This window comes from Carassius carassius, chromosome 8 (assembly GCF_963082965.1).
Source record: "Carassius carassius chromosome 8, fCarCar2.1, whole genome shotgun sequence".
In the NCBI taxonomy this organism is placed as follows: domain Eukaryota; kingdom Metazoa; phylum Chordata; class Actinopteri; order Cypriniformes; family Cyprinidae; genus Carassius; species Carassius carassius.
Window position 1 is genome coordinate 13,968,521 of NC_081762.1, and position 26,095 is coordinate 13,994,615.

A 26,095-nucleotide genomic window follows, 5' to 3' on the forward strand; every position below is an offset into this window, starting at 1 on the left:
ATTGGTGCTCTTGTTATGCATGTTGCATGTACTTCCTATTGTACAAAAATGCTAAATTACAAACATTGTACATTACGCTTTTAAAAGGACAGTTTAATATAAAGTGTAACTTATTTTCCTCATTGTGTTACACTGTTAACATTGAAAGAAAAAGGTTACCTCAAAATGAAAATACTGTCAGAAAATAACTGCACTTGGTTCCTTTTTTTCTGCAGATGACAAATTGCGTGCTCATCCACTTAGATCACAGTAATTAAAATTAAAAACATAGGCAGATGGAATCTAATTTGGTCTCAGATGAGTTAAAGCTCCATTTTAAGAAGTAAACATGAGGTTTGGTTCTTGCTTTCCTAAACACTGCCCTTTAAGGTAAGGTTTGCAAAAATTGTGTTCAATCATAAGAGGCTTTGGTGTAAGTCCTAAAATTCAGAACAGAAATCATATATAACAAAACACAAGACAGCTTTAAATATATGTTTTTATTTACTTCAGCTGTTAGAACAAATCACATGAACCAGGGAATTCTTCATTAAAAACAGCATGAAAAAAAAGCATGGTTTAAAAAAAAAAATCCCTTCATTTTCCTCCTCATGCATTCAAAATGTGAAAGACTCAGACATGTGGGGGGGGGGGGGATTCGCACACACATTGTCTAGATGACATTCAGCTCTTTCATAACAAACCATCAGGGTACACTGTAACTGAAGCGTCTTGTCTCAAATGGCTGAGCTGAAATTACTTTAAAACTAAGTTCTGATTTCTGATGAACCAAAAAAAACAAAAAATGTAAAGAGATTAAAATGCAATACTAACGCAAACCAAACCAAGTGTAACAAAAACATGACTTATTAACTAGTGCCAATTCCAGTTTGAGTAAGCCAGCCAGACCCCATCCTGTCATATTCATTGCAATATCCAATGCATTTTCCAGTGTTTGATACCCCTCCGTAAACCTCTGACAAGCATGGCTATTTATGCTGCAGATGCCACTTTTGCTGGTGTTTAAAGTGGAAAAGGGGCAAAAACACTTTTGACATTCAGCCACAAAAAACCGTAGGGTAGCACACGCACATCTCAATTTGATACATGCAAACCATAAAAATGAACGAGGGAAGCGAAATCTTGCCTTCTCATGCAGTCATACCACATGGCATTAGTGGGTGCTGTAGGACTCACTTTCTGCATTATTACCACAAGTAAAAATATAAAAATTTATAGACATGCCAGGCAGTGTTTGGATGTGACAAGCTGCCTGTCATATCAGGAAGCTTTGTAGAAAGGGGACAGTGAGGCAGGCTCAGTTATCCGCGGTGTGATGTGACATTCTGGTGGGGAAAAGTTTATCAGAGAGCTACTTTTAAATGCCCAACCCTTTCCAGGTTCAGCAGGAACATATATCACTTGTCTTTCTCTACAGTAAAGCAGGTACATTCTTTTTGTCTTTTTGAGGTGCATGGCTCTACAGCTTTGTCTTTTTTCACCATTCAGGTTTAAATGCATTTTCATTTTGGCTCAGACTGAGCTGTGGTTCAGCCCAGGGAAGCAGGTGCAGAGGTCATCATTCGTGACGTCCTGCAAGTCCCTCCTGAATTAAAGTGATGATGGGTGTCGTGGATGAGGGGTGAACAGTGCGTTGGTGCGATACAACAGGTTTGGTTTGTGTGCTAAAGCAGCTCCTCTCTTAGTTTTTTAGGTTTATGAGGACCTTGGCCATTATGCAGAGATCCGTTTTGGGGTGGAAGGAGTTTTCCACGCTCTCGATCAGACCAGGGGATTCCTGCCTGACCATCATCACTTTCCAGATCAGAATCAGAGTGCATGAGTGCAGAAGATGTGGAAGCAGGAACTGTCTTTAAGCGACCTGGTCTTGGTAACTGTAATTCCAGAGACTCCTGATCATCCCCCTCCAGCATTTTATAGCGGCTCTTTCGTCTTACTTTGCTTTTCCGTCTGCTCAAGACATCATGCAGAGTTTTAATAAACAATAAACCTTGAATTAAAAAAATGATAAATAACCGCCAAACTCTTACCTTCGACAGCAGCACACGATACCCCATATTACAGTGGCGACAGCAACCACGATCATGAACGAGGCTATCGTCACATATAATACACTCCATTCTAAAAGAAACACCATAACAACAACATAAACAGACCTTCAAACCTCATGTGAACCAACAGCTTCCCTCCACAATGTTTTACTTATTGTATCCTCACCACAATTGCTCTCGTCATCCCAAAAATAAGTATTGAATAAATTCTCCATCCAGAACGGGTGGCACACACAGCGTCTGGTGAAGGAATCACATTCCCCGTGACTGGAGCAGTTCAGCTGGCAGACTGGGGAAAGATCAGATCGGCAATAAAAAAAACCGCGCTGGGCACTGCTACATTACAAACATGAGTTAATGAACCATTTAATGAATACTCACTAACGGTGTCCACTCGTCGGGCCTTAAAGATAAGGAATTCATTTTTTTGCTTGCGAAATTTGTTGCGTAGTTCCATAGCAACACTATGGCCGGCCAATGGAGGTCGTCCAGGTCCTCCAGACACCAGAAATACCAAGCGAGTGCTGTAAAAGTAAGTTGTATCATCCCATATATGTTTATCACTGAAACATGATTATAAACATTTATTTCAAACCTAATGTTCCATTTATTTATATGAACCTATGCATGAGTATTGTAAAATGAGAAATTCTTCAGTATTTTCTTTTCAGTGCCGTGAAGCAATTTAATCAGATCAGAGGTGGGCATTAAGTTTAGCACTGTCTGTGAAGCCTAAACGTGTGTTAAGCTGGACTGACCTGTGCTCATTGAAGGCGCTAATCTCTCGCACTGTGATGTCACTGTCCAGGACACCCAGAAGGACGCCAACCTGTCTGATGAGCATATCCTTCTGTCTGCGGGACACCTGAGCCACAGCAACTTCCAGGATCAGCTCCACCAAGTCCCGCTCGTAAACATCTGAGGAACAGTAAGAAAGTAATATCATTTAATATTCATTTTATTTATTATTGCCTCATTTAGCTTAGGAGAAACTAGTCAAAGTATCAGAATTTCAGTAAGAGATAGCGATGCCTGTGAATTACCACAATTCACTACGACAGCCAAAACAGATTTGAACATTACTGATCATACTCTTTTATTTTAATAATAATTATTACATTAAAACAACGACATATAGCCTTCAAGTATTAATCATTAAAGTAAACAGTGGTTGCTTAAATTAATAAAAAATGTATATATATTATTATTTATGAGCTTTATGATGAGGTTTTAAAGCAACACTGTAAAAGTACCAGTACTTTACATTTCACAAATTTGAAAAATGTTAATGCAATGTTATAAAAAATATTCATTTTATGTAATTATCTTTTACAAGCAAAGCATACTGACCTGGTCGAACCTCTACAGTGCCTCTATCGGTACTGGTCTTTCCCTTACTGTCAGTTACAGTCAGAGTGAAAGTGTACTTCCCTTCCACCAGATTACCAAGAAAAAGCACTGCCTGATGGTCAGAGTTATTCAGGACATCCTGGAGGAGAAAAAAAACAGAGGTCCCAAAGTCACTGTGGTCCTTATATATGACTCCTCATTCAGGTGAAGTGACCATACCTTTAAGGAACAAACTACACCAAATGAACTGGTCTCTCTTGTTTTGACACTACCACACAGTAGTGAACAAACAGTGGGACTGCTTGAATATTCATGAATGTCATGTGAATGTACTATACTGAACATAGGGATGGGACGATAACCGGTTTTATTGATAACCGTGATAAAATGTGCTGAAGGTTAGTAATATCGTTTAAAAATGAATTATCATTAAAACCGTGTTTGATTATCGCGGTTTTAATAACTCACTATTAAATCATGTCCAGCCAGCAACAGTCTGACGCAAGCGCAGCGCACAATGTTTTTTTTGTTTTTTTTTCGAGAAGGAATGGCGAAAGTCAGTGACTTTTCTATGCTTTTCTATGCTTCTACACTTTTCATTGTAAGGTAGGAAATGCCACAGAATTTAATCTTTCTTTAAATTAAGTGCATAGAGTTGCTTGTTTTATTAGTTGTTTGTTGATTATTAAATATAAAACTTGCTGAAATGTTTTCAGTGTGAGCATCAACTATTTTTGAACACTTTCATCTCGTTTCAACAAAACCGTGATAATATTGATAATCGTGATAATTTTAGTCACTATAATCGTGATATTAAATTTTCATACCATCCCATCCCTAACTGAACAGTACTGACCCCTGCAGCTGGGCTGCTGTCTTCCCGGGTCCAGAGGTAGCTGATGCTGCCCTTATCATCCAATGATCGTGAACCATCCAGAAATGCTGTACGGATGGGAAGAGTGATCAGAGGACTGGACACCACTTTGGCAACTGGTGGCTGATCATCCTCTGATTTAAAAAAAGAAAACTATTTCTATTATTACAGACAGACAACCACAGAACAGGTTTATGGTGGACTTAAGCACATAAACTGCATGAACAAGTCTTCTAACAAAGCCTACTAACACCCACATAAAACCTTCCTGGATTTAACTAAGGACACACACCTTCTCTGACAATGACAGAGACTGTATCAGAATTCTCCAGCATTCTTTCATCTGTCACTGTCAATGTGAAAATGTACTCGCCCTCCTGCAGACCGATCACCACAGCAACTGCAGTGTCTGCATTATCAATTTTCACCCCTTCTGGGCCCCTGTAACACCATCAAAAAATAAAACCAGGAGTGTACAGTTGAAGTAATTACATTACGCCTTCTACACACTGCACGATTTTAGCAATCCTATAAGATCACTGCATGTCACATTGTGCAACATGGATCTAATAAACTTGGGTATGAAATGAATGTAGACTGTACGATGATGATGCCTGTGCAACTATGTCACATTTTTATTGGCTGGTCAGTAAACATGGGTTGTAGCAGAAAACTCAAGAGTAATTAGTATTTTTGGAAATGTCATTTTAACTTTTGATACAAAACTTTTTGAGTACCATCAGGACATAGGGCCAAAGACAAATACAAAGTTTTGTAATGATACACCAATGCATTCTTAAAATATAGCATTTTATGACAAAAAATTTTTATGACAAAAAAAAGCAGCTGACACCCACAAAGGAAAATTCGGCATGTTCGACTCGGCATGCAGCACCAAATCACAAGTTTTGTGATTTTCTATATCTCCCTACCACTAGGTGGTGCTGCGCAGAAACTGCAAGTAGCCTCAGTTCATGGGTTTCATAAAACATACCAAGTTTGGCATGAATATGACAAAGCATTGGAGAGATATAACCTCAATTCTGATTTGGTGAGCTTTTCGTTGAAACTGTTTATGCGGTTTTTAAGAATGGATGGGTGATCAAAAAGCTTTTGCTAACTTTTTGCCAGCATGGGCTGCCACAGACTCAAGAGCGGAAGAAAAAGAAAAATAATAGGAACGCCAATGGATACAATAAGAAACATACACAAGAACATTACATGGAGGGAGAGTGTATGTGTAACTGACTTGGTCTGTGTCCAGTGGTACGTGGCAATTTTTTGGTCATCGCTGCTCTTGCTGCCGTCCAGCGTGGTACGATCAACAGGCAGCGTCAGCTCTTTGTCTGGACCAGCATCCGCAACAGGTGGCTTGTTATTTTCTGGAGGGATTTCACATATAGTGTGCTCAAGCACAAATAGCAGCCTCAAAAACAGATGTGAATCAGTGCTCTGTATTTAAAAAGATACCTGGCTGGACAATGACAGTGACCTGAGCCGTGTCTTGCTGGCCAGATGAGTCAGTGACGGTTAGCTGAAAGGTGTAGTCACCCTCCTGCATAGCAGACAGCTGCAGAATGGGTGTTCTCACACCCTATGGAGAACAAAACAAAGGTGTGCTCACCAATCCACTGGTTGGCAAACATAATAAACATAAATGGCATTCGAAATAGCATTGTGTTTCTCAAGTACCTGCATCTCCACCACCTTGCCCTTGCTTTCAGGACTGAGTGACCATTCGTAGGACAGATTCTCGTGGTCATCAGTACTTTGGTTGCCATACAGTGTAATATAGTTGCGTGGTAGGGTGATCACTTGGTTGGGTCCTGCATTTGCTGTAGGCCTGTAGTCCGTGGCCTTGTTGACTAACAACATGGCTTGGGTTGAATTCTGAGCTCCATCCGAGTCAGTCACTGTAAGACTGTTGGAGGAAAAATAGATATAGCATAACACTTTTCCAAAACAAACTTGTGAGTCAAGTGTTATTTATATTTGAGCGTTTTTTTTTTTTAAATAGTTTGCCCAAGGACAGACTGGTTTGCCAGGTTTTACAGTGGCTCTTCGATTACTTCCTGAGCTTTGAGCTCAAAATGTTTCCAGGGAGGCCACAAGAAAAGATTTCGAACAGGCCATAATGTGCATGAAAAGCTGGATAAAACATACCTGAAGGTGTAGTTACCAGGAACCAGGCTGGAGAGAGTGAGAATAGCAGTATCACCCGAGGCTTTTTCCTCTCTGAGCGGCCCCTTCACCTCCTCCCAATGCCACGATACCACTTTATCATCATCGGTACTCTCTGAGAAACACAAGACATTTATGACCACAGACAGATTAGATTAGATATATTTGCCATCACAGAGAATTTTAAAGAGTTAAATTTAGCAATGTGTTCAAACTAGGGCTACTCGGTTTAGCATTTATTTCCAGTGATATTGTAACTGCAATTTTTCTGATATTCTGCTTGATAAAACGTATATTAATAAACTAAATTTATGTGTTATTTTCACAATCTCATTATAAACATTAAACCGGTCACTGCATGTTTCAAAACTAATAAACCTCTCCTCAATATTCTTTCTTTTTTACTGATAGTGCAGCTCTAGGTTAAACCTTAGCTCTAATTTGCATTAATTTGCAGAACTGTTTTCTACTAATATATATATATATATATATATATATATATATATATATATATATATATATATACAGTACAGACCAAAAGTTTGGACACACCTTCTCATTCAAAGAGTTTTCTTTATTTTCATGTCTATGAAAATTGTAGATTCACGCTGAAGGCATCAAAACTATGAATTAACACGTGGAATTATATATGGAATTATATACATAACAAAAAAGTGTGAAACAACTGATGTCATATTCTAGGTTCTTCAAAGTAGCCACCTTTTGCTTTGATTACTGTTTTGCACACTCTTGGCATTCTCTTGATGAGCTTCAAGAGGTAGTCACCTGAAATGGTTTTCCCTTCACAGGTGTGCCCTGTCAGGTTTAATAAGTGTGATTTCTTGCCTGATGGGACCATCAGTTGTGTTGTGCAGAAGTCAGGTGGATACACAGCTGATAGTCCTACTGAATAGACTGTTAGAATTTGTATTATGGCAAGAAAAAAACAGCTAAGTACAGGAAAACGAGTGGCCATCATTACTTTAAGAAATGAAGGTCAGTCAGTCCGAAAAATTGGGAAAACTTTGAAAGTGTCCCCAAGTGCAGTCACAAAAACCATCAAGCGCTACAAAGAAACTGGCTCACATGCGGACCGCCCCAGGAAAGGAAGACCAAGAGTCACCTCTGCTGCGGAGGATAAGTTCATCCGAGTCACCAGCCTCAGAAATCGCAGGTTAACAGCAGCTCAGATTAGAGACCAGGTCAATGGCACACGGAGTTCTAGCAGCACACACCTCTCTAGAACAACTGTTAAGAGGAGACCTGTCTTTGTGCGACGCAGAAAAGGTGAACGGATGGACTCTACATGCCTGGTTCCCACCGTGAAGCATGGAGGAGGAGGTGTGATGGTGTGGGGGTGCTTTGCTGGTGACACTGTTGGGGATTTATTCAAAATTGAAGGCAAACTGGACCAGCATTGCTACCACAGCATCTTGCAGCGGCATGATATTCCATCCGGTTTGCGTTTAGTTGGACCATCATTTATTTTTCAACAGAACAATGACCCCAAACACACCTCCAGGCTGTGTAAGGGCTATTTGACCAAGAAGGAGAGTGATGGGGTGCTGCGCCAGATGACCTGGCCTCCACAGGAAGTCGTGGCCTAATGGTTAGAGACTCGGACTCCCAATCGAAAGGTTGTGAGTTCGAGTCCCAGGCTGGCAGGAATTGTGGGTGGGGGAGTGCATGTACAGTTCTCTCACCACCTTCAATACCATGACTTAGGTGCCCTTGAGCAAGGCATCGAACCCCCAACTGCTCCCCGGGCGCCGCAGCATAAATGGCTGCCCACTGCTCTGGGTGTGTGCTCACAGTGTGTGTGTGTGTTCACTGCTCTGTGTGTGTGCACATCGGATGGGTTAAATGCAGAGCACAAATTCTGAGTATGGGTCACCATACTTGGCTGAATGTCATGTCACTTTCACTTTCACAGTCACCGGACCTGAACCCAATCGAGATGGTTTAGGGGTGAGCTGGACCACAGACAGAAGGCAAAAGGGTCAACAAGTGCTAAGCATCTCTCGGGGAACTCCTTCAAGACTGTTGGAAGACCATTTCAGGTGACTACCTCTTGAAGCTCATCAAGAGAATGCCAAGAGTGTGCAAAGCAGTAATCAAAGCAAAAGGTGGCTACTTTGAAGAACCTAGAATATGACATATTTTCAGTTGTTTCACACTTTTTTGTTATGTATATAATTCCACATGTGTTAATTCATAGTTTTCAGTGTGAATCTACAATTTTCATAGTCATGAAAATAAAGAAAACTCTTTGAATGAGAAGGTGTGTCCAAACTTTTGGTCTGTACTATATATATATATATATATATATAGTAAACTTTGAAAGGTAGTGTACATTTAAAAAAACTAAATAATACAATGAAGTATAACATGCTATTGTAAGGATAAAACAACATTAATAATCTGATACGCACGACTGCCGTCAATCACAGTGGAGCTTGTAGGCAGAGAGATTTCCTGGTACTTTGGAGAAACCACTGCAACAGGTGGCTTATTAACCCGTGGCTCTATAGAAAGCAAGAAACACAGGACTTATACATATTTTATGTGACATTTATACAGGCTGCCCAAACAGAGCACAACTCTGAAAACTGAATCCGGTACAATTAGCAGGTACATCAAATACTAAAGTTACCTGGATTGACAGTAACGTTGACGTATCCCTCCCCATGAGCACCGTCACCGTCCACTACCACTTCAAACTCATAGAGACCCACTGTCAGCTAAGGGAAACATTGTTCAGAATATTAGGAAAGTCTAGAATATTAAAAAGTCAAGCCTTTTAGACAATAAAAGAATAAAATAATTTTTTTATGTACTTTACTGAGCTTAAGTGTCTTGCTGTGTTTATCTTCCATTTCTCCACTGTAATCTTTTGGATGCGTCCTCAAATGCCAATTAAAGTCATAGTTAGCCCCTAAAGGAATTACCAGAGAAATTGTTACAAAGATGAAGGAGGAGGAACTAACTGCAATGGCGTATGCTGAGCAGTACCTGAAGGGGGTGCTGGCACTACGAAAGCATTCAGCTCCACCTCATTGCGCGGTAAAGTGACCTCCACATTTTTACCAGCAGACACGAACAGCTCTCGCACTGTTATTTAAAACAAATGACATTACACAAGGTTTAAATGCATTACACATAAGTCTGCTTTGTAAATGATTTTGTTTTTCTTTTTCATTTACTTTGTAAAATTGACAAGACAGATTGTAAATGCATGCAGATCAATAACACAATTATAGAGAGAATGTTGTACCAGCTGATGTAGTTGGTGGAGCCACTGAACGGGTGTCAGACGTGGACTGCGGTGACTGATTACTGTTGTTCAATGCTGAATGATCCACAGTGTCTGAATCCAGTGTTGAATTATGCTCGGATGCTGAGAGAGCTACTTGTTCTCCACTGCCACTGGTGGACTGGACGGTGGTCTCACTGCCTGTATGTGGAAGAGCTGGTGCTGTGGGTTTCACAGACAGGCCCTGATCTATTTCCTGTGAGAGTGAAAATATCAGTTAGTTCACAGTAATATAGTACAAATTAAAAGATAAGAGTGCAAAATTATGCTTTACGGCAGTGATATTAAAATTCCATACCACTTTTTTTTATGCCACAAGTCACCACAACATTATAATGTACAGTATAAAAATGCATATTAATTAGTTATTACATCATTTACTTTCACTAGAATCAATTGCAAGATTAGTATGAATCATAAAAATAATTAAAAACTATTAAGTGATAATTTTTTTGAAGTAGATAACAGCAAAGGTAATCTAAAAATATGGGAAATAAGAATGCACAATTAAATATCCAGCTCAATTGGTAGAGCACTGTGTTATCAACCGCATGGTTGGGGGTTCGATTCCCCGGGAACACATGATATGATATGTAAAAATTGATAGCATGAATGCACTGTAAGTCGCTTTGGATAAAAGCGTCTGCTAAATGCATTAATTTAATGTAATTTAATTTAATATATATATCTGCAAATCAAGTTATTGTGCAAAATATTATGCTTTTTATGACAGTGGCATTAAAATTCTATACTATTCTGTTGGAATAAGAAAATCCCTAAAACAAGTCACCACAATAATATAATGTACAACTGAATTGAATTGAATGTTCATTAATACATAAAAAAATCCATATATTTGCTATTATATTTAACAGTGTTACTTATTTTTTTATTAAATATTTAGTCAAATTAGATTTATAATTAAATAAAAATAATAATAATAAAAAACTAAAAAATTTAAAAAGATAACTTTAAACAAGCATTATGTCAGTGGCAATCTGTCCAAATGTAAAAGTATGGGAAATGAGCATGCACAGTTAACTATTCAATATCAGACAGTTTACATATGCTGCAAATCAACAGTTAAAGTGGACATTTTATACTTTAGGATAGTGAGTCTCATTTACTAACTCCGATCATCTGAATTCATCAACATTAGAATAAGGGTCATAACAAATATACATATCTTTCCTTTCAGTGCAATATCTTCACTTTTCTTTTTTTTTATTGTTTCTTTCGTCTATTGTGTGTTATGCACCTTGTGCAGAAGCTCTGCAATTTCATTGTATCTTGTGTACAATGACAATAAAGCATTCTAATTTTAATTCTAAAATTGTAACATTTATTAGAACAGCTGTATGCAGACCCACTGCTGAAGTCCTCTGAGATCATATAATACAGTTTATATACTCCGTTACCCTGATTACTCTGATATCCTCAGCATTTCGAGGATTCCTGCGCATGCTCTTGTTCAGCTGCTGCAGAAGTCCCAGTGATTTTCTATCTGGCTGAGGAAGTGATGTAATGGTGCAGCCCTTTTTTTTAGCGCAGGCCAGTAATACACATCTTCCACCGAGACTCCACACAGCACCACAGGAGGGCCTCAAACAGCAGGATTCCCAGCACCGTGGCCCTCCCCTGTCCATTGCCAGTGGCTGCCAGCCCAGACCAATCACACTGTTCCAGTGGATACCCAGTACACCACCCGTTACTCTGCACACGCTGCCCGAAACCCCTGAGAGAAGGACATACAGTACATAGCAATAACAATGGTCAACAAGGGCAAAACAGACCTGAGAAAAAAAAATAGAATACTAAATATTACAAAACTATGGGAATACAGTATGAATGTTTTGGACTGTATGCTAATAATTATTTTTTTTAGTTTGTGGCCAATAACCGATAAATGGCTGATATAATACACTATTTTGTCTAAATAAATAAATAGAAATCTGATAGATTTCTAAATCTAGAAATGTGTTTAAAAATGCCACAGGTGATTTTAGTTACTTCAACATTATAATGCATTTTCATTTTGAGGTTCGCTATTACATTAAGTAGTTTTTAATCATTTTAATTACTTAATATTAAATTAAATAATTCATGCAAAATATTTTTAAGTTCAATAAAATAATTATATAAAATATATATATAAATTTGTGTTATAAAAAAATATAACTGAGCATTAGATGATGGCAAAGATAATCAAAATTGACAAAAAAAAAGACCAAATAAGCATGAAGAATAATTAAATATCCAGTATTGGATGATAAATATATTAAATTGACAGATATAAAATATATATATATATATATATATATATATATATATATATATATATTGTATGTATATTGTCTGTTAACTGATAAATGTCTATTCTCTATTCTCTAGTCTGAACTCTATTCTATTTTGTCCAAATAATAAATGAACTAATCAAATCTCTCATTTTAAAGTGATTTAGTCACCACAACATTATAATGTACAATATAAAATATGCATATTCATTGTAAATATTAAATGGGAAAAAAAACTGTCTTAAAAAATAACATTAAATATTTAATAATAATGTACTATTAATAATAATAATTAGTTTTTTAAATTTTAAGTGAACATTAGATTATGACAGTTAAAAACAGGAATTAAGCATACACACCTAAACATATATTCAATATAGACAGATAATGCTAAAATTAACAAAATATCTAATATTGGCCAAAACACTGGAAATTATATACAATTCATATGGCATAGAAATGGCTTTTTAATGGACAGATTTCCCCACATAAGCTCAACTGCCGGGCCATGCCACCACAAGACAAGGCTGTTTATCATACAGCGCAACTAACTGCACTGACAAGATCCAGGAAGTCAGTCCAGTTAGACATCCACCCCCTTCCTTGTGACATATAAACCCGCACATCAACCCTATCACATTTTTTAGCATCCATGTAAACACTACAATCAGATTCAATCAATCGTAATGAATTCAGTTTGATTGAACCAAAAAGTGTGCATGTAAACGTAACCACTGTTTTGTCTATAAAGACAAAAACTATAACCATGACAACAGAGGGTTGCTTATTATGGGCTAGCCAATGAAACTTGAACTGCAAGACACAGCCCCACCCTTGCAGTTTTCTCTGGGGTGGGGGACTGTGGGCCTGTTGTGCAATTTCCCCCTTTTTGTGAAAAGAAACAGAGTGTCCATTATGCTTCCCTCCAAATCAACAGCATCCCTCATGACTGCTACAAGTCACAAATAGCCTATATACTCAAACATGCTAACAATGGTCCCAACAGTAGACTATTATTTGTCCAACATTCAACTAGTCGATTAATGATGCTGACTAGAATATTTTTAGCTGTGTTGTTTTAATATCTTTCTATAACTGTTCGCACACTTTTGTCTTCTCACTCTTCTGTCACTGATTTTGAGTTATTTCATACAGAGGTCACAAACCTCCAGGAAAAAAAATCAACAGGACCTGCTTACCAGAGACTGAGCAGAGAAAACAAAGACAGCCCAGGTACAGAGAGGTAACCGTGACGGGCCATTTCCACCTGTGCATCCTTGGCTCCGCATTGGACATCTTCCAACTAAGCAAGAGGACCTTGGAAAGAAAAAGACACCAAACTTATACAGCCATTTTATCTGAACTATGTTAAACAAAAACTGAAAGTTGCATGTAAATTTACTTAGAATGTTTGTCATACCTTCCCCTAAAAATGTTACAGAAAGCCCAGCAATACAGGGAGGTAAATGATGTGTAATGTGAGCAAACAGATGAAAAGTCGTCCACACAAACAGATCCTGAAGCCACAGCCGCATGGCACCACAGCACTGTGTAAATACAGGGATTTCTGTAACCAAAAATTCATATTAAACAAAATAAAATCTGTAAATCTTATCTTTATGCTAAGTTATGCTTATATATATATACATAGGTTAAAATCAGCCTACTATGTACCTTAAGTGTCCTATCGAATTCAAACTTTTGCATCATTATTTTTGAAAACCCAGCAATACACAATACAGAAATACAGCATAAAATAAAAGAACAATTTGGTGATATCACATTTACAGAAATAAATAAATGAAAAAAAAAAAAATTAAAAATAAAATAATATTAGTTTTCATATACACACACACACACACACAGACACTAAAAAGTCATTTAAAGTCAGGCTAGGAAGATGTCACAGCTAATATGAGGAACTGCAACTGCATTTGACTAATTTTGGAGAAAATTTATGAAAAATTACATTCCCAAATTTTAAATATCAAAAAATATGATTTTGTCATTTAATCACCAGCATATTGTTCCAAACCTTTATGCCTTTTGATCTCAAATTAAACACAAAAGGAGATGATTGACAGAATGACATTTGCTTTCCTTTTTCATTATTTTATTTTACATTGAATGAAAGCGAAAGGTGACTGAAGCTGTCACGCTGCATTTTTGTTTTTCATTGAGGAAAGAAATGAACTATTTCTTTGACACATTATACTTTTTTTCTACATGAAAACGACAGATGTTTCTAATAAACATCTGTCGTTTATTAATTTCAAAGTAATACCAAGAGATTCAGCAGAACACTCAGATAAAGGAGACAGAAAGAAGAAGTCAAGGAAGCGAGCAGGTGTAAAGATCCGGGCTGGCACACAGTCATCACAGGCATTCTCTTAGCCAACACAAATACAGTAAAACACACTGGGTAAACGGATTCATTAGTGCTAAACCCTTCGGGGTTTATTTTTCCGTTCCGACAAAACAATGTCATTTAACTGAGCGACCAGGAATTTAAAGATGTCGAGAAACAGTTTAAAGGATGACATTTAATCACCTTCGCGGTTTAAATTATATCCAAAAATTGGCGTTTCGGTTCTAAATCTAACTGAGATTTTAAATATAACTCACTATGTCAGCTGCAACTGGGAAACGCTCACATTGCGCACAGCTGCATACTGCATAACCCCCAAAATGTCACATCTCGTCGACATTGTTTATTTAGCGGATATTCATGTATGATTGGTTGGAGCTCGTGCGTATTTGCAGTTTTTGGTGATCACCAGTGGTGAACTCGTTGACAGGTTGCTGACAGCTGTTTAGTCTTGGTTACCACTGGATATGAAATCACTCACGAATGAGCGAACATCATCGCACGACTCTGTGTTTACTGCTATATTATTGCGCTCGGTGACACCCAGAGTAAAACACTTTCACTCACCTGCTCAATGTCAGTCAGATTTCTGTAGCGCAAAATCACATTTAGACCCTTGCAGCAGCAGGACCTGTTTTCATGTCGCTCTGTCTGTGTCATTAATCTCTCGCAATCACACTTCCACACGGAAACAGACCCGCGCTCAGCTAAACAGCGCACTTCCGCCCCGCACTCCGAGTTCTCCTTTTGAAAGGTTAGTGCTCGAGCGCAAAACAGAACTGAAACTTGAAACGTAATCATGACTTTATTAAGTTATCAATAGAGTCTGATGTATAAAAGAGTTCTAATAATGCTATTTATTTGAAAAGGCAATAAAGACGCCACTCACAAACTTGGCCGACAAACAATCTCCGAGACGTCACTTCCGATTTTAATTTCTCACGTCTAAAACATATTATGGTAACATAATATGAAACATAACAAAAAACATAATGTTATAATATAGAAAAATGTATTAATCTGTAATGCCTAGAAAATAAAATTTTATTTTTATACGTTTTTCAGGAAAGATTAATATCTGCTATTTGTAATTATGGCTTAATTTTAATGAATAAATAAAATAATAAATACAAATACAGGTTATTTTATTTTATTTTACGCAAAAGGTTCGTTTTTAATCGTCATACTGCAGATGTCATTTCTCCACACCTGATTTTTTAATAGCAGAGTTTTATAGATGTGTATTTTCAAACAGCACATTTTTGTTCTGAATTCTTTGACTGTAAATAACAAGTTTTTAAAAATGCAGCTAAAAAAATTCAAGATGAAGAGGAAATGCAGAACATCAAATTCAATTTTCTAAAATTCAATACGCAGAAATTCAAATCATACAGAAATTATATCAGAGGCAATCCACTGGGAAGAGCAGATTTTGGCCAATTAGTATTTTTCTGGCATTCAGATCAGGTTTATCTACCTGATTGTGCACCAGCCAGAGGCATCCTAAGTGATTCTTAAACATTTATGGTTTATATTTAGGCCTATATGTTAGGTTAGCGTTCTCTGCATGTGAAACATTTGTCTAAGAGGTCTCTGTGTTTGTTTTAAAGTATATTTGTTGTGAAAGTGATTAGAATGCCCCTGTGTCTACACAAGACACAAAAGCAAAAAAGACAGCAGAGCCCATGGATTATAATCAGTGATATTTCCTACACTGGATGCGGCACAAAACCATGTCTATATGGATGTGACTGATTGAAGAAACAAAGCAAAGAGCTTGGACTATGCGTAATTATTATAAACATTTGTATTTTGGTGTGATTAGTTATTCTGCATGGATCCGTGTATGCAGTCCTTTGGCGCCTCCCTGTGGTTTTGATTGCTATGGCAGGTTGACTTGTGCTTATTTGTTAAAGTTACTGCATAATGGAGGTTTACATACTTTTAAGTACTTTTAAGTTGTAAAGAATATCTGCAGTGAAATTACAAATTACAGTATTGATTATATATATATATATATATATATATATATATATATATATATATACATATATATATATATACAGTACAGACCAAAAGTTTGGAAACATTACTATTTTTAATGTTTTTGAAATAAGTTTCTTCTGCTCATCAAGCCTGTATTTATTTGATCAAAAATAAAGAAAAAAAATTAATATTGTGATATATTATTACAATTTAAAATAATTGTTTTTAAATTTATTGTACTTTAAATTATCATTTATTTTTGTGATGCAAAGCTGAATTTTTAGGATCATTATCACATGATCCTTTAGAAATCATTCTAATATGATGATTCATTATCAAAGTTGGAAACAGTTCTGCTGCTTAATATTTTCAGAACATGTGATACTTTTTTAAGATACTTTGATGAATAAAAAGTAAAAAAAAAAAAAAAAAAAAAAAAAGAAGCTTTGTTTTTAAAATATAAATATTTTGTAATAACAATATACACTACTGGTCAGTAATTTGGGGTCAGTAATTTTTTTTTCTTTTTTTTTTAATAAAATCAATACTTTTATTCAGCAAGGATGTGTTAAATTGATAAAAAGTGATAGTAAAGAAAATATATTATTAGAATATATATTATTAAAATTTTTATTTTATTTTGAATAAATGCAGTTCTTTTTAACCTTTTATTCATCAAATATATTAGACAGCAGAACTGTTTCCAACACTCATAATGAATCAGAATATTAGAATGATTTCTAAATGATCATGTGATAGACTGGATGTTACATGTGACACTGAAGGCTGGAGTAATGATGCTGAAAATTCAGCTTTGCATCACAGGAATAAATTATTTTTTTAAGTATATTCAAATAGAAAACTATTATTTTAAGTTGTAATAATATTTCACAATATTACTGTTTTTTCTGTATTTTTTATCAAATAAATGCAGGCTTGATGAGCAGAAGAAACTTCTTTCAAAAACATTAAAAATAGTAATGTTTCCAAACTTTTGGTCTGTACTATATATATATATATATATATATATATATAATATTATAATATATATTTAAGAATCACTTAGGATACCTCCGGGCAATTCATGATCAGGTAGATCAACCTGATCTGAACGCCAGAAAACTACTAATTGGTCAAAATGCTTCAACTGACTTTTAGGAGATCATCTGCTCTTTCCTGTGGATTCCCTGTGGATTACCTCTGACCTACTTTCCGTACGAATTTCTGTGTATTGAATTTTAGAATATTGAATTTGATGTTCCGAATTTCCTCTTCATCTTGAAAACTTGAAGCTGAATTTTTAAAAACTGGATATTTGCAGTCCAAAAATTCAGAACAACAGTCTTTATTTTGTGGGTACCTCTTGTGATAGTTTAGAACATGCAACCACAATTATGGGAAAGACTACTGACTTGACGGTTGTCCAGAAGACAGTCATCAACACCCTCAAGGAGGGTAAGCAACAGAAGGTCACTGTTGAAAGAGCTGGCTGTTCACAGAGTGCTGTATCAAAATATATTCATAGAAAGTTGACTGGAAGGAAAATGTGTGGTACGAAAAGGTGCACAAGCAACAGGGAGGACCACAGCCTTTGGAAGATGTCCAATAGCTCTAGAATATGAGAAAGTAAGCTTTTTTTAAATTAAATTAAAAAAATAAATCCATTATATTCCATTATATTAATTTTTTTTAGATGCACCTATAAGTGACCCTGGACCATAAAACCAGTCAAAAGGTTCAAAGGCTTGCAATCAAAGATTTATACATAATCTGAAAGCTGAATAAATGTTTTTTAATTGATGTATGTTTTCTTAGGATAGTACAATATTTGGCTGAGATACAACTATTTGAAAATCTGGAATCTCAGTTTGCAATAAATAAATAAATAAAAATAAATCCAAATATTGAGAAAATCACCTTCAAAGTTGTCCAAATTAAGTCTTTTATTATTAATGGACTTAAAGTTTTGAAATATTTACGGTAGGAAATTTGCGAAATATCGTCATGGAACATGATCTTTACTTAATATCCTAATGAATTTTGGCATAAAAGAGAAATCTATCATTTTGACCCATACAAAGTATTTTTGGCTATTGCTACAAATATACCCAATGCAACTTAAGACTGGTTTTATATCATATAAGAGTAAAGGTTTGGACTTGGGCTGTGTGAAATCACCTTTGTAGACAAATGTATATGGTATCCATGTATGACAAAAAAAAAAGAAAAAAAAAAGATATATATCATTAAAATCATTTAATAGGAATAAGCTTGACCAAATAGCAAAGGGAAAAAAAGTGCTGTCATGAACTGACTGAGAGAATGCCAAGTGAGTGTAATCTAGGCAAAGGGTTGGTTTTGAAAAACCATGGATTGTTTTGATTCATTCACATTCTGCACTCTGCAGAATTTATATATTTCACTTGTGTTATTTCATATTTTGAAGGACTTTACTGTTTTTTTTTTAAATAGTAATAAAAAAAGAATGATTAGGTGTGCCCAAATAGAGTATTTGCATATTGTTCTTTCAGGCTATCGCTAAATGGAAATATCCTGGAAGTATAAACAGGAAGCTGACAGAATGCTGCATGTCCTGAGGAAACATCTGGGGAAGTAGACATGAATGAGTTGGGGTGTGGGGGATTTACAGCCCTTTGATATCTGGAGGCTTTCAAGAACTGATACAGCATCATCAAGATCAGAGGTCAAAATAGGGCTAAACATCAGTGACATCAAAACAGCCCTTAGGCCATCTCTGTATCCAACAGAACAAGTTTCTCAAGTGAATTGATCCGTTTCACCACTTGAAGCCTAAATATCCCTCTGTCACTTGTGACATGATGACCTCAGATCAGCAAGGGAGGAAATATTGTTCTTGTGTAGCCATATTATGCATATTTTGCGTTGACCATACAGCTCATGTGAAATGCCGGTGGTCAACTGTAGCAGCAGGATATTTACACTGTGAAAGGAACAGAGCAGGAGATTAAAAGCATGTCCGGTGGCAGGGCTGGGTATTGTATTTGAGCAGTGAATCTTGTATAACAAAGACTTTGGGAAAGCAGGTTTTTCCTGATGACATATTATTGTTAAACAATAGTTCACCCCAAAATGAAATTTCTGCTTATTTATTTACTCAGTGTAAGTATTAAGAAAGCTGCCTCTGGAACTGAGGCAAAGAGTAAAGATGGGAAATTGCATAGCTTTCTCAAGGTATCACAGAGCCTAGGGCTGTCACTGTCTGATTGCAGTCTGTCATCTTGAATGTTCTAAGAATGTTTTGATAATTAATGGAAAAAGTTATTCCTGAATGTTCTCAGAATCTTTCTTCTTGTTTATGAGAATGTTAGTGTAAACATTAGGAGATTGTTTCGTTTTAGCAAAAATTATGAAAACATTACTTTGAATGTTCTATGAACGCTGTATATATATATATATATATATATATATATATATATATATATATATATATATGTATATGTATATATATATGTATATATGTATATGTATATATATATATGTATATGTATATATATATATATATATATATACATATATATATATATATACATATATATACATATATATATATATATACATATATATACATATATATATATATATATATACATATATATATATATACATATATATATATATATATATATACATATACATATATATATACATATACACATATATATATATATATATACATATATATATATATATACATATATATATATATATATATACATATATATATATATATATACATATATATATATATATATACATATATATATATATATATATATATACACATATATATATATATATACACATATATATATATATATATATACATATATATATATATACACATATATATATATATATATATATATACATACACACACACACACACACATTTTTATAAAAGCTACTTAAATATCTTAATTTAACTAAGGCCTAGTCCTGGTTTAAGCTAAGCCCCGTCTGTGAAACCGGCATTTAACTGTTAAAGCTAGTCCAAACAATCTGCTTTGACTAATAGCAAAAAAAAAATATTCCTACTTTTACTATGTGGCAGAATCTTTCAAGAGTCTTCCTTCCCACAAACTCTTTATCTATAGTGTGCTGAAAGCAGCTGCTCTTAAAAACCTGATGGCAATGAACTCCAGAAACAGTCTACTGGCTAGACTGACATGAATTAGTTCCATTCTTAAGACACTCAGATATATTTACTGCTTATAACTGGATGGTATTTAAAGCATTTGGCTGATATCACATGTATAGCAGGGACACCACACATGATTAACTTGGACAGTAAATAATTATATATGAGTCTTATATACTGTATAATTATCCTGTACTTAAACATGCCAGCATCCAGTAATAACCATTCACGTTCTTGAATTTGATGTCCAACTATTTCTGAATCATTTATGGAATTTAGGCACACACAGCCTTTCAAGATAGCAGACGGGATGGGCTGATTGTTTGTCTTTGTGTTTGGGTTGGGTGGTGAACATGGACTGCTGGATGAGGTAATAAAGTACAGTTCAACATGACACAGCCCAGGCCCCAAGGTGTACATCATTGCTGAATGAGCTGAGGCATTCTACTGTAAATGGCTCTGTAGCTTCAGGGACTTGACATATAATGTGAAAATATGCTACTTTACGGGTTTCAACCTTGATCACACACCCCCCTGAGTTTATCAGTATGTATCAGCAATGTGCCACACACTCGAACGATGATTAAAAAGACAAGAACATAAAACGTGAATGGACATTTATTCATATAAATGGGTGACTTCAATACATACGATTGACAAATTATACCAAAAAAATGAAATGTGGTGGTGATTACAAATGCACATGTGAGTAAACAAAATAGAGAAAGCCTCCTCAGTTTAGATTATGCATAACTAATTTGAATAATAAAAGTTTGTTCATGTGCATCTGTGTGTGTTTAAGAGCAACAGAGAGCTGCCTTGTGTCACATGATACACAGGTGTGATATTACAGCAGGAGAGGGGAATTGTGGGTGGGACTCTGCCAGACAGCAAAAGGACACCTTGTTTCGAAAAACAGAGCACTGTTTTAAAGATCACTCTTCAGCAAATGGATGAATGCAGATTATGCTGGCATGCTAAAACTAGTTTAGGCTATAAAACGAGACAGAGTTTGTAGAAAAACAACTTTCAACATTGGCTACTCATAAAAAAAATCATAAAAAAATTAGCTGGGAGGTGGACCTTTGTTTGTCCTAATAGTAAAAAGCCCTTCGGTTTTAAAGCCACAATCATGTGGAAAGTCATATTTTAGATTTTCAGATTTTGCCACCCGTGCTGTTACATCATTTTGGTCAAAAATGAAATAAAAAAAAAATTATATATATATGGGATTTAATGTTTTTTTTTTTTGGAACTGATTTGTCGTAGGCCTCTTTGATCTGATCTTATGCACCTCAGTATTTCAGTGAACAACAACAACAACAACAAAAAACATTACTTGTGGATCATTTTGGCAATGTTCACACAAAAATTGATAATCTCAGATCAGGCCTACAGTCGATCAGAAAGACATACAAAACCTGACCTAATTGATAGAAAACAAACTGATAAAAGACTGAATCAAATATTTATGAGATAAATGAAAGATTTACATTACAAGATATTTTGCATAGATCGTCATTTTTGACCAGGAACACCACAAGTGTAACAAGATGGGTAAAAGATCCTAAAAGTACAAAAATCATCAAATTTTTGGTAAAATGTTATACCTTGTGTAAAGAATATCTGTACATTTTCATCCAATTTGATAACATTAACTAGCACTTTTAAGAAAAAGAAAATCCTCTCCAGGTCAAAATGACTGGACGATAACATGTTTTTAACAATATTAAAAAAAAACTTTAAAAAAAAAAGGTATTAATGTTTTCCCCTTCCGTGTTTACGGGACTGCTGGAAACATATGACACCTCACAGTTGAGTTGAATTAAAAGTGAATAAAATGTTTTTGACAGCTGAATATTGAGTGTGTATGAGTGTGAGAGTGTTCAAAAGATAGCTTTGAAATACACCACATTTGTGGTACAACTAAGTAATGGTTTTTTGCAATGTGATTTGTGTGACCTCAAGTAAGTGTGGTGAAGGTTATGAACACAGAAGAAAGCGTAAGTATGCTGATGGTGTGTGTGTGCGTTTGAGGAATGAGTGTGTCCTAGGGCGTGGTGAATGTCTCTCAGTTGTGCTGGCACATTCTTCGGGGGCCGCACCCTTTCTCACACCCTCCCTCACCTGAGTTACCTGAGTTGCTTAGTTCAGTCAGATACAGACAAGCTTACAACATTCAGAATCAATCTCACAATCATAAACCTGAAGAAGGGGACATGAAACTGACCTCACACATATAAACGGCAAAAAATCTTCACAGAATTCAAAGAAAGGTTCCCCACAGTAAAGGTGAAAGTCTGCAAAAATGCGGTTGTCTTTAAGACTTTTCCTTTCTAGGGTGGGACAAAATCCTCCAACTATACTCCACCCCTCACCATGTATATGCATTGTGCTCTTACAAATTGTAATAAAGTAACCAATAATCATTATAGCCTCATAAAATATGTAGTGTATTGCTCTTGGGATGTCTTGACACTACAGAGCTTGCATAACAAATTGTACTTTGGTCTCACTTAAAACTAAAATATATCTGTTTATTTTGATGAAATGTTGATATATCCATAAATTAAAATTGGTGACATTTACACTCTGAAAAGGTGATTCCTTTAATGTTTATAACTTTGATATTTTTTTAAATATAATTCACCAAGGCAGACTCAGTATCAAAAAATTTTTTGATCCACTGTGCTTTTAGTATAATAAAAAGTGAGCGCGGAACCTTCCTTTTTAATTAGAATTTTTTATATTTGAAATTTAAAATAAATAACAGTAATAATGTACTAGTAAGAGTGTTGACAGTTTAACAGTTAATTTAACCACAGATGCTCAAATTCAGGTGTATATTAAATAATGTGTTTGTTCAAAAGAATATGTGCAAATATTTGTACACATTTTCAACGGTTTAATCAGTTTAATATGTTGTTCACTATACAAAATCACTGTACAAATATTGATTATTTAAGACATACAGTATATGTAAGTCTCCAGTATATGTAAGTAAAAATAATAAAACAAAATACTAATCTTGAAAAAAAAACATGTGTTCTCACATAACCTAGGGAAAAACCTTTAAAAGTACTTCAAATAAAATATAATGTCCACTATAAAATCTAAGCTTATATATAGAGTAAATACAAAATATTTTATAATATTTAATATCATATATTATTTATGGAAAAAGAAGAAGAGGAAATTACTGTGTATTTGATGTTAGGACAAATCCTGTGATAAAAACAACTCATTAAATTTTAATATGATTTTAAGATGCCTCTCTTTAGTAAAGTTGTTTACACATGTGCACAGCAACTTGATGTGATCTTTAGAGGCACGTTATTCTACATAAATAAAGTTTTAAATCATTTACTATTAATTAATAATTTATCTTCTATACCCTCTGTACCACCAGACATACACATTAAACATTAGCAGTGTGATCATGACCTGGGAGCGCCTTTGTCCTGTGAGTAACAATCCACCATCTGTTTGTCTGCTCGTGTGGACGCGCAGGGGGAGCTGGGATATGGAGTGCGCTCGAGGAACTCGGAGCAAAGTTGTTCGTGTTTTGCCGGTTATGCAAATGGATCAACTGTAACAAAGTCTGATGTAAAAGCCGTACTCGGCTTTATTCGTATTGTATTCGGCTTTATAGTTGTCGGTTTTCTAGTAACTGTCTCCTTTAGGTGAGCGGTGACGCCGGCGATGGTTGGGAGGAGTTTCACAACTGAATTTCAAAGGGTTGAGTTGTTCATCGCTAGCCGAGTGCTGTTGTGTTATTTTAACGGGGCTTAGACGCTCGGCGGGCAGGACTCGGCCGAACGCGAACAGGTTTCGCCAGGGCTGGTTTTCGCCTTTAAGCTGAATAGCTTTGGGTGGGGTTTCACCGACACCAGGAATGTACCGCGGATGCGTGCGCTGAACAGGGGGTGAAAATAGCCGACTTTTTTCGGAGCGGAAAAAAAGTTTATTTACCGGCGACTGCAAGTAACTCCAAACGTGAAGGTAAGAACAACCTAGAAGTCTCAACTTTCAGAAAGACGAGTCACATAGTGTGAATGAGCAGATGAACGTTAACAGCGCAGAAGAAACTCTCTACGAGCTTGAGCTAAAAGCTATGTTTATTCTATAACTGTGTACACTCTTCATACTATAGCAGCCCATTTGAGAGACTTCTGAAGTAAACATTAAAACAATTGAGAATTATATCACTTGTTTGAACAATCGTTTTGAACATGATGAAGTGAAGTTTTGACAGCTGTGTGAAAATGATGTCAGTTTTTTTCACACACACACACACACACACACACACATATATATATATATATATATATGAATGAATTACACGTATTTTATTAAAGGTTAAGTGAACTTAAGTCTACTATTGATCTTTGAAATGTGATGGTTCAGTGTCTGCACAGAGTTGTTCCTTTGTTATCAAGTAGGACTTTGCTTAGGGATTGGTTCAGGATGCCCTCTCCTCACAGTGCCTTCATGGTCTTAAAACATTGCATAACTCAAAATATTAAAATTATCTATCTGTGTAAATCCATGCACTGATTCTTTTTGTGGGTGAGGCCCAGGTGAACCACACCATGAACAGACGTGTGCTCTGTCATATTTCATAATTTCCTTCAGATGGTTGCGCTTGAGTTATAAGACAAGTTTAATTTTGCACTTGTCGAAACACGAAGCTCTTTTAATAGGGAAATTACTAAGAGGGTGTTGGGTTGGGAGTTTGGGTAAATCTAGCATGATTTCCATGTAGGCCTGAGAATAAAATATCTTTAGATCAATAAATGTTAGATTAAGTGTCACAATTGTGTTGGATATGAACTGACAAAAATTTGATGTTGCAGTTATTATTTAATATTTAACATTTAGATTTGCAAATATTACATTTAACAGCGTTATTAAATATTTAGCATTTCCAAAATATTAATATGAGTGAGGATTAGGTGATGGCATAATTTATGTTAAAGGATAGTTCACCCAAAAAGGAAAATTCTGTCATTAATTACTCATCCTCATGTCAGTCCAAACCCATAAGACCTTTGTTCGTCTTCAGAGCACAACTTAAGATATTTTTGATGCATTCTGAGAGCTCTCTGACCCTCCCATAGACAGCAATGTAATTAACACGATCAACATCCAGAAAAGTAGCAAGGAGATTGGTAAAACAATCCATGTGACATCAGGGATTCAACCGTAATTTGAAATCCTTGCTATGTTTCTGGACATTGGTCTATGGGAGGGTCAGAGATCTCTTAGAATAAATAAAAAATATCTTAATTTGTGTTCTGAAGATGAAAGAAGGTCTTATGGGTTTGGACTGACATGAGGATGAGTAATTAATGACAGAATTTTCATTTTTGGGTGAACTATACCTTTAAGGTAAAAATTGTGGAAATGAGTATGCACAGTTAAATATATACAACATGGGCTGTTAGCAATAGACAAAAGAAAAAAAAACTTTAATGTCAGGAAATAACCAACATGAC

The 26,095-nt window shown here is 35.6% G+C and overlaps 1 protein-coding gene across 2 annotated transcripts; it reads right to left on the reverse strand.

Annotated features, from left to right (window-relative positions):
* Positions 1–909: 909 nt before the first annotated feature.
* LOC132145343 (dyslexia-associated protein KIAA0319-like protein) lies at positions 910–15,300 on the reverse strand. 2 transcript variants are annotated; one of them, XM_059556267.1, is made up of 21 exons: positions 14,999–15,300; positions 13,484–13,610; positions 13,263–13,380; positions 11,188–11,504; positions 9,731–9,965; positions 9,469–9,567; positions 9,294–9,391; positions 9,110–9,197; positions 8,889–8,981; positions 6,439–6,571; positions 5,968–6,196; positions 5,746–5,869; positions 5,525–5,657; positions 4,568–4,716; positions 4,258–4,409; positions 3,402–3,540; positions 2,810–2,969; positions 2,433–2,575; positions 2,218–2,340; positions 2,031–2,121; positions 910–1,950 (listed from the first exon to the last, which is right to left on the reverse strand). In XM_059556267.1, exons 3-21 carry the CDS (start codon positions 13,357–13,359, stop codon positions 1,665–1,667), a joined length of 2,889 nt encoding a protein of 962 aa, XP_059412250.1. In that variant the 5' UTR covers positions 13,360–13,380; positions 13,484–13,610; positions 14,999–15,300; the 3' UTR covers positions 910–1,664. The 2 variants fall into 2 exon arrangements, with proteins under 2 accessions (XP_059412250.1, XP_059412249.1); XM_059556266.1 differs by having other exon boundaries at positions 13,484–13,630.
* Positions 15,301–26,095: the final 10,795 nt, after the last annotated feature.